General features: G+C 29.1%; 1 protein-coding gene across 1 annotated transcript in view; it reads left to right on the top strand.

Annotated features, from left to right (window-relative positions):
• The window catches only part of LOC145833344 (dynein axonemal heavy chain 8-like), a 59,887-nt gene that overhangs the window by 25,192 nt on the left and 21,207 nt on the right, over nt 1-13,488 (top strand). Inside the window, exon 38 of the mRNA XM_082940526.1 lies at nt 13,116-13,340. Within this exon, the coding sequence (XP_082796652.1) occupies nt 13,116-13,340 (225 nt within the window). The remainder of the gene's footprint in view (nt 1-13,115; nt 13,341-13,488) is intronic.

Genomic DNA, 13,488 nt, shown 5'->3' with positions numbered 1-13,488 from the left:
TAAACACACAAGAAAACATTAGTTCTTAAATCTAACGTGCTTAAAATGCATCTTAACTTAAAGCACACTTGCCGAATGCTCTGCCGAAACTGCTACTGCAACTGCTACTGCGAGTAAATGAAAGTCAAATTCCGTTTTATAAGCACTAAAACAAATGTAACTTCTAACAATAAAAAATGTTTGTTTTTTTAATACTGGAAGCACGTCACGAAATCTGCGTAAAACAGTTTACAACATCCGCTTTAAAATACGAAAATGAGATGTTAATATCATTACAAGGCGAACACAACCTTTTGAGCACGATATTACAAGCTAAAAACTAACTGGCTAAATAACTAGCGCTTTACTGAATTTAAGCATTTTTAACTTTGAGAGAAAAGGAAGAAAAGAACAGTGCTAGCTGTTACAAGGAGAAAAAATAAATCACTATAAGAGTGAAACATTTTATTGTATTTTGAAATCTGTTAAACAATTTATATTAAACTTTATGCTCAGTAAATCCCTGCGCGTTTCTGAGATATTAAAAATATAAAAATTTCGAGCTCCACAAATTCCTAACAAAAGATGGAAACTGAATAAGAAACAAAAAACTGTTTTTAATTAAAAGAATAAGTTCTCCGATATCTTTAATGAATTTTTTAGAGTTTTTACATATTACGCTTTATAAAATATTAAACAGTTAAATGATGTTATTTTTCTAGATAGAAATAGTTTTTTGTCTAGAGTCTAGACCAGGGTTTCCAAAACTCATTTACTAAATCGCCCCCTTTTGAGGAATTTGAAAAAATTGCCCCTCGTGATTTTATACATTGATATTCCTCTTGAGTATGCACTTTTAAGCCAAAAAAGTTTTGTTTGAAATGTAATTCAGACTGATACTTCTTAGGCACGCACTTTTTGGCTGTGTTCAAAGTAATTTACAGGGCTTGAAAAAATAATTTGCTGTTATTTTATTATAAGCTTGGTAAAGTGTTTTAAAATACTTAATTATAAAAAAACCTTATGTGTTCTGTAATTAATTCTGTTCAAATATGAAATGTTTTGAAACTAATGAACCCTTTAGGTTAGTGGTGGACAACTTTTTTAGCCAGCAGGTCATATTTACTAAAAAATTCTTTATCGTGTCGACTTGTGTTAAAAATGTACTTGCGGGCTGCTTTATTTAAAAAACTAACATATAAGAAATTTAAAAAACTCGGGAAAAATTGTAATAAAATGATCTAGTATTATTGTCATCTAAAAAGTGCTATTGTGAACTAAAAACCAAATCGAAAGCTTATTTCAAAATATTAAGTATCAAAAAATAAATTTTATTTGTTTTGCACAAGTAGTTTTCAAATTACTTAGCGGGCCGAAATTTGACTGGACCTGGATCGTACGTTACCCATCTGAAATCTTAACTGAAATCTGACATTATGAATATATACACTCTGATATAACGAATTTCGGACATTTAGTAGTTAATGCTAAGTAACCTATTTAAGCTGCACAATATACTTAAATTATCGTGATTATCAAATACTTACAATAATAACTAATTTACATATATACTACCTGGGAACGGGTCAAAATTGCACGAAGATAAAATTACACGAGGGGACTAAATTGCACGAAGATACTTTTGCATGAAGACAAATTTGCACGAGAGCAGAAAGTTGCACGAAGACAGTTTTGCACCAAGAGCCAGTTTTGCACGAGTTACATTTTTGCACAAGAGTAAAAACAAACAGAAAAAAAAATAAAACAGAAAAAAACACCTAAAAGATAAATTAATAAAAAAACAAAAACCTTGGGTTAGGGGTAATAATGATAGAAAAAAAATTATCTAAAAAAATAATAAATTTAAAAGATGAATTTAAAAAAAAAAAAAAAAAATATCAAAAAAAAAGTTACCGACCGAGGGTAAGTGTTAGGAGTAACAGTGATAGTGAAAAAAAAAAACAACCCGTGCAAAAATATCGAAAATTCGTGCAATTTCGTACGCTCGTGCAAATTTGACAGCTACCTATACTTAAAGTATTTGATTAACATATGAGTACATTATAATCAAAAGTTACTTTTTTAAATTTAGTAGTGCAAGCTATAAAACAAAATATTGATTTCAAAACATAACTTACAAAATATATTTTAATTAATTACAATAACTTTTTTATCCTACTTAAAATTGACTTTAATATAGTTTTATTTTATAGTCTAACTAGGTGACATTTTAAAAAACAATTGAAAATATCATGACGAGATAAATTTAATAGATAACATAGATTTTTTTAAATAGTTTATGATCCCAAATAGCATACATATCAGGTTATGAACTGGTGAGAGGGATTCCATTTATCTATGACCTATGTAGTTGTTAAATGAGAAAAGATATAAATATGTAATTTACGTGAAAATAGTAGTCCTCAGCACTTATTTTTTGTCTGTATTTTTACTTAAACAGAATGGACTTTTTATCTTTAAGTTTTACCTCGGGGTCAAGTGTTCAATAGCAAGCTACAATTAGTAAAATACCAAGCTAAAAAGTAAAAATTTTATGACTGTTCGAAATTTTAAAATCGTCCCCACCCCCCTTTCGCCCCCATAATAGTTATTGCCCCCCCTACTTACTAAAATCGTCCCCAGGGGCGGTACCGCCCAATTTGAGAAACTCTGGTCTAGACTCTAGAGGAAAGGTTTTTAACAAATTTTAGTCATTAATATATTATTTTATACGCTACAAAAATTTTTAAACGCATTAAAAACGCTTTAACTAGTTTTGAAGTTTAGCTTAAAAACATAGACATAGTACAATTTAAATTATATGTATATAAATGTTCTTAAAATTTTAAGAATTTTTATTTTTGTAGAACTCAAGTTTAAGTACTTTAACTAAATTTTATACCGGAAAATTAGCTTTTGATCATACAAAAAAAAACTATCTAAAACTATCCTAAACCATCAATTATTATGGCTTTTTGTTCAATTTTTGAACAATTTCTAGTATGGAAGTTTTTTTCTTTTAATAAAACCCAAAAGCAAGTTTTTACATAATATTTGGCATAGAAAAGCTGGTTTAAACTGGTTTTATTTTTGTTTTAATGTGCTTAAAAAAAAGTTATATGAGATTTAATTTTTACAAATAACCTATAAAAAAGCAATAACATTTTACTAAGTTATAACATTCAATAAAATTAATAAACTATCTGATATTATTGTTTAGTTTTCTAAGTTATATTTTCACTGTTAACAATTTTCTTTAAACACAATACTTTTAGAGTATTTTTCAGAGTAACAGTTTGTTTGTAAATTCAATAAACCTACATACTATTTTATGTTTTTATTGAATACTTATAAAGTTCAAGAGATGTCAACTATTTAATGACCAAAAATGTGCGTTTCTACATAGTATAATGCTATCTAACAAATGATCTCTGCCGAATGTTCAAAATTTCAATTATGTTCATCATTATTGCTATAAGTTATAACACAAATAATAAAATGTTTATTAAGTTTCGATCGTTGCTAAACAACATATATGAGTGTGATCTTATTAAGAAAATCATTTTTTTTTAAATCAAGTCAATGCAACAAGCATTAAAATTGTTTTAAAATTTTAAAGAGAAATAGTTACTGTAAATATTGTATTTTTTAAATACATTTAGTTATTTTTTTTATAATTCTAAAAAAGTATAACCTCGTTTATAAATTATAGTTATAACGCACTTATCAACCACATTATTTTTTATATTAAGCTAATATAAGTTACTTTTACTCGTACAAAAAATGTATTTTAAATATACTCATTAATAGTTTTTGTTTTAGAAAAACTTCTTAAATATGTTTGTGATAAGTATTTTTGCTAGGTTTCAATCAGTTAAAACCCACACAAATTAAAGCAAACAAACATTTTGCATAGCAAAATTAGCATTGTGGCAACTTAGGTGCTATATACCTTAAAATTGTTTTATGTTAAATTTACAAAACGTTTGATTACACTGCAAAATTAATTTACATAAGTTTATTTTGATAGGAAATATAGAACGATTAAAAGTGTTTAAACTTTTATACAATCCTAAAATATAGATTTACTTATCCTTTGAATACCTCAATTTAAGACTATTTGATTTGAAATTAGTTTTGATTTAATTTGTTTTCAACTATATTTTTCAAGTTCTACAACAGCAAAAAATACTCCTATAATTTGCTGCTTAAACTTAAGTTTAGTTTTAAATTCTTCCAAGGTTATGTTAGAATTTTAGTATAACTTTTTTTGAATTTATTTCCCCTTCTAAATCATTTAACAAAGTTTTTACAGTTATGTCTAAAATTTTGTACGAATTGAGTTCAATAAAATCGTGAAAAAGTTTAAATATTATCACATAAAAAAATTCTGCTTTAATTTAGTTCTTGAGTTTAAATAAGCTGTAAGTTAAGTTATTTTTTTGCTTAAAACAATCTTAGCTTCAAATATTAAGGTATTTAAAAAAGTTTAATTCAAGTAAGTTTTTCAATTTCCCAGTGTCAACAGTAATCCTTAAATTAAAACGGTACAAAATTTCATTCAAGTCTGATAATTCTTTTAGTTGCTAGTTTTATATATAATGCACACATAAAAAGTCATTAAGAATTTATTTTTAGTCCAACTTGCGGAAATTTCACTTGTAACAGATACGCAAACTAAAACGAACAACTAGAGCTCGAGTCGCAATCCGTCATGGAAAGAGATATTTTAATCCTGTCCAAAAAATTCTCACAGTCGATCAAATTTGGGCAGTCTGTCCAGCTTTCCTTGTGTGCAGTTTTAACCGATAATTGTGACAACCGCTTCATCAGCTTGTTAATATCTTGCTTGTTTTGTCTAAACTCTTCCTCCCTTACCTCACTGATAACCTCTATTCTGTAATTTTTTTCTCTTACCAAGCTGCAACTACTGAACATCAGTGGCTCGTTCTCAGTGACTTTTTTATGTATGTTGTCTGAAAACACATTTTCGTGTATAAAATTTTGTATTTTGTTTTCTTCTTTTTCACTTATAGTTAAGCCCTTATTTATTTTTTTTGGAGAATTACATCTGTTTTTTGTTGTTTTCTTACGAAATTTTGAATGCTCAGTTTGAATTTGTTTATGTTTTTCTTCGTAGACAATTCTTTTATTTTGTTCTTTTGTTTGTACAACCATATTTTTATTTTTAACTTTTTTATGCCGATCGTTTATTGTGTCAACTTCAGTTTGTGTCTGCAAACTGACGAACTGTTTTTTCTTGGTGTTGCGAGATACTACTGTAGAAGTTGTTGTCTGCTTATTTTGGCAGCTTTTAAGTTTTACTTGGTTGCATTGATGCCGCTTTTGAGGTTTTTGTCGGGTATAATGTCTTAATATATCAACGTAATTTGTACTTTCGGGGTTATCAAAGCTGTAACAGTTAGAGTGCTGTAACAATTTAGGAGAAATGTCTTTGTTTAAATCATTTATAAACGAATTTTCTTTGTTACAAGTCAGATTGCAATTGGTAGCATTGTTGTTGCTTAAATAAAGTTTGATAATATCTGATACTTCAACTGATTTTTCATTAGTTTTACTAACGCCGTTGTCAAATTTTATGTCATCAAGAGATTCTTTTTCTTTAGCTGAATTCTCGGTTTTTACTAATGTATTACCATTTTCTTGACTATTCGCCATTTTGCACTTGTTTGCTTCGTCCAATAAATAAACATTATTTGAAGGTGACTCTGTCAACTTCTTATTCTTTTTCATGACTAAATCTTCTAATGTTTTTAAGTTTTCTTGACCTTTTAAGAATCTACATATAGCGGCAACTAACTCTTCTTCAAGATCGTTAGTTTTATCACAGTTTTCAGTTTCATTGCTGACTTTGCTTGGTTCAACCATGCTCTTCACTGTCTCTATGACGTAACTTGCGCTGCTCAACACTTTTTCGATTGTACTTGTAGACGGCTTACATTCAGTTTCCTTGATTTTTTCGTCCTTAGTTTTTTGATCACAAGTATCGTCAACTGTATTCCCTATAATTTTAGTTGAAACTTTTTCAGAAAACGTGACGTTTGTGTTACTGTCGTTCAACTTTTTTTCTGATTCGCCTTTCTTAAGTATACCATTTGATGGCTTATTTACAACAGTGTTTGAATTCGTGTCAGAACAAATACTTTTTACATTAGTTTGACTTTCTTGATTGCTTAAAATGCTTGATATTTTTTCAGTTAGTGGCTTAACGAACTCACTAGCTTGCTCCAGCATACTCGAAACGCTTGTCTTAGCCGTATCTGACTTGTCACAGTTTTCTATTTTTTCAACTTCGTTGGTTTTGTAAAACTCAGTTGTAGAAACTTTTTCTTGAATTTTTTCTACATTGGCGCTAATTGTACTAATTATGGCATTAAGATTATTTTTTAAACTTTTCCACCAATCATTAACGTTTCTCTCGCCAGGACTGTTGTTTATGTCAGTTTGACTGTCGTTTAAAGTTTGTACAGATTTACTTATAAATACTTCCGGTTCAGCAAAATTACCACTTTCTGTTGTTTTAATGGATTCCTTTGATGAAAATTTGTTTGTTAAGCTTAGCTTACTTTCTGATATTTTTTGACTAATGTTCTGAATAACGGTAGACAGGTTCGCTTGTAGTTTACCCCACCATTCTCTACCTAAGTCATTTATATCTATCGTAGTGCTAGATTTTTTATACTCAATATTTTCTTTATCGTCCATTATTATGAGCCAATTGCTTCCAGAGTTAACAATTTTGTTTTTACTATTTAAAGTTGATTTACTTTTCGGAATTTTATCTCCTTTTACCTCTTCTATCATAGTTACAGTCCACCCATTTTGATTTTCTGTTATTTCGTCGCGTTTGAGTAGTTCTTTCTCGTTTATTAATTTTTCAGTATACTGAACTTTTGTATTTTTGTTATCATTATCGTTTGTGTATGTAATAATCATAACTTTATACATTGTGTTTTCGCATATAACTTGGCTATTTTTTAACTTTAGCTCAAAATCAGTCTGAGATGCATGTTCTTTATTACTTACAGATATTTTTGGTAATTCTTCTTTCTTAAATGTTTCCGAGCAATTTTGTACAATTAGTTTACTTTCAGTTTTATTTTCGTTATAATGATCAACCTCATTGTTTTCTTTGTACGTGTTTCCTGTAACAATGTTTATAGTCACATTACTTGCGACAATTTTTTTGATAATACTTTGTGTGCTCTGTATACTTTTTAAAGACTTATCACTGCCGTATAAAACGTCTATCTTCTTGTTCTTTAATGATTGTTGAGATACATCGTCTTCTAATCTTTCACCACCGTATCTTATTCTTTCCTCTTCTTCATCATCATATTTTCTAGCGTGTCTACGTTTGTGTTTCTTTTTATGCTTTTCGTTAGTAGTTATTGTGTCTGAGTTACAAACAGTTTGCAGACTTTCGATTGAGTTATTGCTTGTTTTAGTCGGAAAATTTGCAGAAGATAAAAATCTATTATTATCCTCTGATGTGGCGTACATCCTAATTCTTTGTACCTTTGTTACGGTCAAGTTTTCCCGCTGATTGGACTGTTCACCGTTGTCTTCAACTGCTATTTTACTTTTATGATGATGGCGGTGTTTGTGTTTCTTCGGTGTTATGTATTCGTCTAGTTTATTTTCTTGCACGTCTTGGCTGATCGACTGTTGATGAATAATTTTTTTAACAATATTTTCAGCATCCGTGACACTTCTGTGATGTCTTCTTCTACTTGGTAGTTCCGGGGCACTCTCTGCCTTGTCCTTCTCTTTTTCATTGAGGCTGCCGGAAACAGACTTTTGAACATCAACATCGCTGCTTCCCTCCTTAGATTTCCAATAATTTAAATTCGTTTTATTATTTTCCGAATTTGCTTTTTTCTTAGGTTTTCCAAGCGGGTCGTCAACAAAACTCTCTGATTTTATACCGCTAAGCTTGATCTTGCTAATGGGATTTCGACTGGGCATAACATTCCCGTTGCTTTCATTTTTTATTTCACTTTCAACTTTTACCAAATCAATTATGTTAGTATCGTTGAATAATGATGAATTTGAATTGCTTTTAATATGATGATCAGAAGAACTTTCCACGTTAAACTCTCTTTCTAGGGTATAGCTGTCACGGGTAACTTTTTCTAGCCTCTTCTTTTTTGCTATGGCTTCCTCACTTTCTTTATTCGAATTGTTATTTACAACCTTAAAAATGTCTTTACCTTTTGAATTCGTTGCTATTTGCTCTGAGGTATACTTCTTAAGCTCTTTGTTTTTCTTATTTGTGTTAATGTTTTCTAGGTTTGAGCTAGTACCAACTATAAAATCTTTATTGTCATTAAATGCTTCATCGCTTTCACTTCCTTCTTTGTTTTTTGAAATGTATCTAATTTTCTTTCGTTTTACAGCTTTAGATCCGTCCATTTTTACTTATAGGCATATTTGACAAACATCAATCAAACTCTACATAAAACAAAATTGAAACTCAAACACAAGTTGTTTTTAATTAAATCAATTTCACAACTTTTACAATAATCACTAAGCAACGAAATCGATCAATGAATCAAATTAATAATAGTTTTAATAATAATTAATAATAGTTTTGCATTTTGATTTACTTCAAAACCAAAATGACCTACTATGAATAAATTTATAATTAAGGTTGTTGTCCTTTGGTGGTTTGAAATTAATATAATTTTTAAACTTTTAAGCCAACTAGAATCAAGGACACCTACCCTAAAAACTTATTTTTGTAATATTATTTATTTATACATACACACTAGTACCTGTATAAAATTTTAGTTGATAAATTATTTTTAAATTAAGATTTATTTATTACTAAAATTATTCAACTACTTAGCCTCGGTTAAAAAGTTTACTTTAGGATTTTTAAATGGATGGACAATGAATTTGTAAAAGTTGTCCTCCTTTTATGATGTCACTTTTCAGTCTAGAGCCTATTTCGCTACAATAAAACTTAAAAGTTTACTCGTGCAATTTAAAAAACAACATATAAAAAAGTAACTCTTGCCGTTTTTATTCGTTTTTGTTTGGTTTATTCTTAAAAACTTTTTTTGATATAAATGTTCAATGTGTTTAAGTCTCGTCAACTATTATTTTTTTAATCTAATCATAGTTTATTGTTTAAATAAAAGTTTATAGAACATTGATAACAAACAAAAATGTATTATTTTAATATATTTTATAAATTTGTTACTAAAACCATTTTGAAAAAGTTTTTTAATTTAATTACACATTTTTATAATCTAGTTTACTTTTCAATAATTTATACATTTACACTAAAAACATCCGTTTACTTTCGTTACATAAAATAATTATGTAGTACAGTGCAATAGTTTATTTAAAACCTTACATAAAACGTATAAAACTGATAATTTTCTTAATAAAAAGTAAATTTGTAAACAGTAAAACTTTCAATTAAGTTCATTAACTCCGGTAGAAGAGCTTGTGGGGCTTTCATAACCGGAAGCGTAGTCAAAATAATTCAGTGATAAGTTGTAGTAAGGGTCATGCGTACTATTGCACAACTTTACTGAAAGCTGCGACATTCGCTTCATAAGCTGACTTATAAGTACCGCGTCCTGTTTATGCTCTTTTTTTCTCATATCACGAATATCTTCAATCCTGTACTTTTTCTTATTTGGCTTACAATCGCTCAAGATGCTATCTTTTCCTCTTTTTATCTGTTCTGGAAAAACGTTTTTCTGTATAAATTTACGTATCTGATCGTCGTTTCGGTTATCATCTACTTGATCATCTGTGAATTCTACTTTACTGCTGGTATTGCTTTGTTGGTGAGATTTTAAAAAGTTGATCAAGTTGCTAGCAGATTTTTTCAAAGTAGTTAAAATACCTTGATTTTCACTGACAATTTCTTTGTTACTAACACTCTTATCATAAGCTGAGCTTTTTCTATTTGATTTAGAAAAAGTAGCTTTGTTTACTCTATTCTTGTTGCTTTTTAAAACGTAGTCAGTAGTTTGCGCTCCTTTAGTGCTTCTGGAAAACATGCGGCCGAGTAAAGCGCTTATAGACTTTTTAAGTCTTACCAACGCACCTTCTTTTTTCTCATTTGATTGTGACGAATTTAGGCTGCTGTGTGAAACTTTCGAAGCTGAGTTGTCTAGATCGCTTGCCTGCAGACAAGCAGAAGATTTTGACTTCAAAGTTTCCACTGCGCGGTGTCGGTCGACTTCTGACGTGTTCTTACATGATCTTGGATCGCGTTTGCTTTGTGGTTTGTTGTCAAAAGGGTTGAGAAGGGCTTTTCTTAAACAATTGATTAAGTTGTTTGCTTGTATAAATATGCTTTCGTTATACTGGATCTGTGTTGAAGAGTTTGAATTTTGTTTTTCTGTGTGCCGCTTCACCAACTCCTCTAAACTCTTAACATTTCCATTGCCCTTGATAAAGCAGTAGATTGCGTGCACAAGCTCATACTCTTGGTTCTGCATACTTTTGTTCAGGCTTTCTCTGTTAGTCATAGTGCAAAGGTCATTAAAAGGAATTTTGTCTACAGCTGTTCCTTTCGCTGTGCTTTTAGCTTCGTCTTTTTGGCCCGGCATAAAGTAGCTAATTACACTTGATAGAATAGATTCGTTCTTTTCGAGTGTCGTGGTTGAACAAGCTGTTTTTGACTCGTCGTAATTTTCCACTGCGGTGTTAAAGTTCCCGCGGCAATCGTTTAAATAATCAATCACCTCTCTTACTTGCAAATCACTATGTACACACTTGGTATTTGGTTGCAGTTCTTCTATTTTGTAAATATCTTTCTCAGCTGCTGTAAGAGTTGTGTTGCTTGATAACGTAGTGCCACTCTTTGTTGCTGGTATTTTTGTATTTTTTGAAGCTGCACTTTTATTACTATTTTTTGCAGCTGTACGGGATGTTTGGTTGGTATTTTGTGTGATTTCGGAGCTGATTTTTGAGGTCGTGCTTTCAGCATCACTTTGACTTTCAGCTTTGTCTAAACTGCTAACCTTACTTTGTGACTTAGTTGCAGTGCTAGTCTGCGGTTTCTTTTTCACGCCCTTAGCAGTTTTGTCATTAGAATTCGTTGCTGAATTTTCTTTTGTTTTAGTTTTGTCTTTAGACTTAGATTCAATTTTTTTCGCTGGTGTCTTCACTGGTGCTTTTTTGTTTACATTAGTTTTACTTTTATCTGTTGAAGCCGAATTTATTGAAGATTTAGAAGACTTATTATTGGTAGTTTTGCTCGTTTTTGAACTAGCATTACTTTTTGAAGGCTTAATCTTACTTGTTATCTTACTTATTATTGAGCTTAAAGTACTTTTAGAAGACTTGGCACTACTTTTGTTTGCCGTAGTCGAACTTTCAGTTTTTTTCAAAGACTTAGTTTTTGTTTTATGGGTCTCTTCAGACCTAACAGAACTTTTAGAAGGTTTTACATTTGTCTTTTTGTTTTCTAACGAAGAAAAAGAACTTTCTGAAACTTTTTCATCTAGATTGTTTTGGATTGATTTTTTATTTTCTATAAACATTAGTCCAGTACCGTCTGTAACAACAGATCCTCTGCTAATCCTGACTTTCTTTTTAACTTTTTTCTTTTTTACATTATCAAGCTCAGAAAATTGGCTTTTATTCGAATCACTTTTATCTATGTTAATCAAAGCTACATCGCTTTCATCGTAGTTTATATTTTTTTCACTTCCAAAATTTATATCTTCTTTTTCACTTCCAAAATTTATATCTTCTTTTTCTTCGTGTTTAACTCCCAACGAAGCAAAAAAGTCATCTTCACTTTCTTTTTCTTCTATGTTCGGCGGAGGCCTTTTCAAGCCTTTCGGCGGCTTCTTTTTAACGGCTTTGACACCACTCATATCAGTTGGCTTAGATTCCCACTACAAAATTTACGAAACTTTCATTACAACATTAAACAACAGATATATTAATTTACGTCTATCGAGTTCAATATTTTAAGGACTATGTTTTGCTTTTCGTTGTTGCTAGGATACAAAAAACTGATTCCAAATCAGTATATTAAGTTAATTGTTTGAAAACTAAATATAATTTAAATTCATTTAAACTAATTTTTAAATTGTAAACTCTATTTGCAGTGTTATTATATTTCTTAACAAGTTAAAAAATATGAATTTGTAACATCAAATATTTTATTAATTTCAACAAATAAAATTAACAGAAATAATTATATTACTAAATAATATCGATTGGTATTATAGTTTTTAGAACAATGCTTAAACGTATTTTAATTAACTATTGAGCTTCAAATATTTTTGTTGTTAGAATTACTTATTATAATTGTAGCCTAAATTATATAAAATTAATCCTTTGTTGTTGACATAAAAGTTAGCAGAATAACTAAAACCATGTAATTTTTTGTTTGAGTTTTTCAAAAGTTAAAACAAAAAAACTATCATGATACTTCTGTATTTTGAAAAAAATTATTTAATATACACCTCCAATAAAAAATGATCTAATAGCTCTTTTAATCTTGTAAATTATCTTATATAATATTATAATTACTGTTATAATATTGACTATCTAGTATTATAATCTCAATTTATTTTATTTTTTATTACTGTTGAATTTTAATCTCAACTATATATATTTAAATTAAAAATATAGAAACTTGTAAAAAACTAAATAACCGAACAAAACTTTGTGTAAAACCGAACAAAACTTAACAAAAGCAAACTTGATAACTTGATAGTATGACAAAAAACCTCAAACTAAAAACAATTTATTTGTTTAAATTAACAAAACATATTATAAGTATTTTTATCGATTTTTTATGAACTACTGCTAAAACAAATTTTGAATATTATTTTGTTTATTGTGCAATGTTGGACTCAGGCATCAAAACCTGAGCCACTTAAACAGGACACACAATGAGAAAAATAAAGTAAAATACATTTGTATTCAACAAAACATAAATATCTTTACGTATTTTTTTAAATCGTTTATTTTTAGTTAAATTTGTACTTATTCAAGCAGTTTATATCTGTAAAAAGCTTTTTTAACCAGTTCAAAAAGTTGTAAGTAATGTTAATAAATATAAATTACTAAAGTATTGTAAGTAAGAGAATCAACATTTGTTAATATTTTATAATTCCTTTAAACAGGTTGGTTTACTAGCTTTGCAGTTGTTATGGACTCGAGATTCAGAAGAGGCGCTGACGCATGCGAAAACAGACAAGAAACTTATGCAAGTCACAAACCAAAGCTTTCTTTCACTGCTGAATACTCTTATCATGCAGACTACTAAAGACCTTGGAAAGTTTGAACGCGTCAAATACGAGACATTCATCACGATACACGTTCATCAGAGAGATATTTTTAATGATATGGTTAATTTAGTTGCTTGAAATATATTTTCATATAGGTTAAAAATTAAAAAAGTTTTAAAAACAAAGAAGTACTTTTTTTAAATCATGCTATAGTTGTTATATTGACTGATTTTTACTTTTGCCTAAAAGTATATTGTTGTAAAAAAGA

Source organism: Thalia democratica, chromosome 4, assembly GCF_965202585.1.
Source record: "Thalia democratica chromosome 4, ktThaDemo2.hap1.1, whole genome shotgun sequence".
Taxonomy (NCBI): domain Eukaryota; kingdom Metazoa; phylum Chordata; class Thaliacea; order Salpida; family Salpidae; genus Thalia; species Thalia democratica.
The sequence above is the reverse complement of the archived record's forward strand: the minus strand, read 5'-3'. Positions and strand labels throughout refer to the sequence as shown.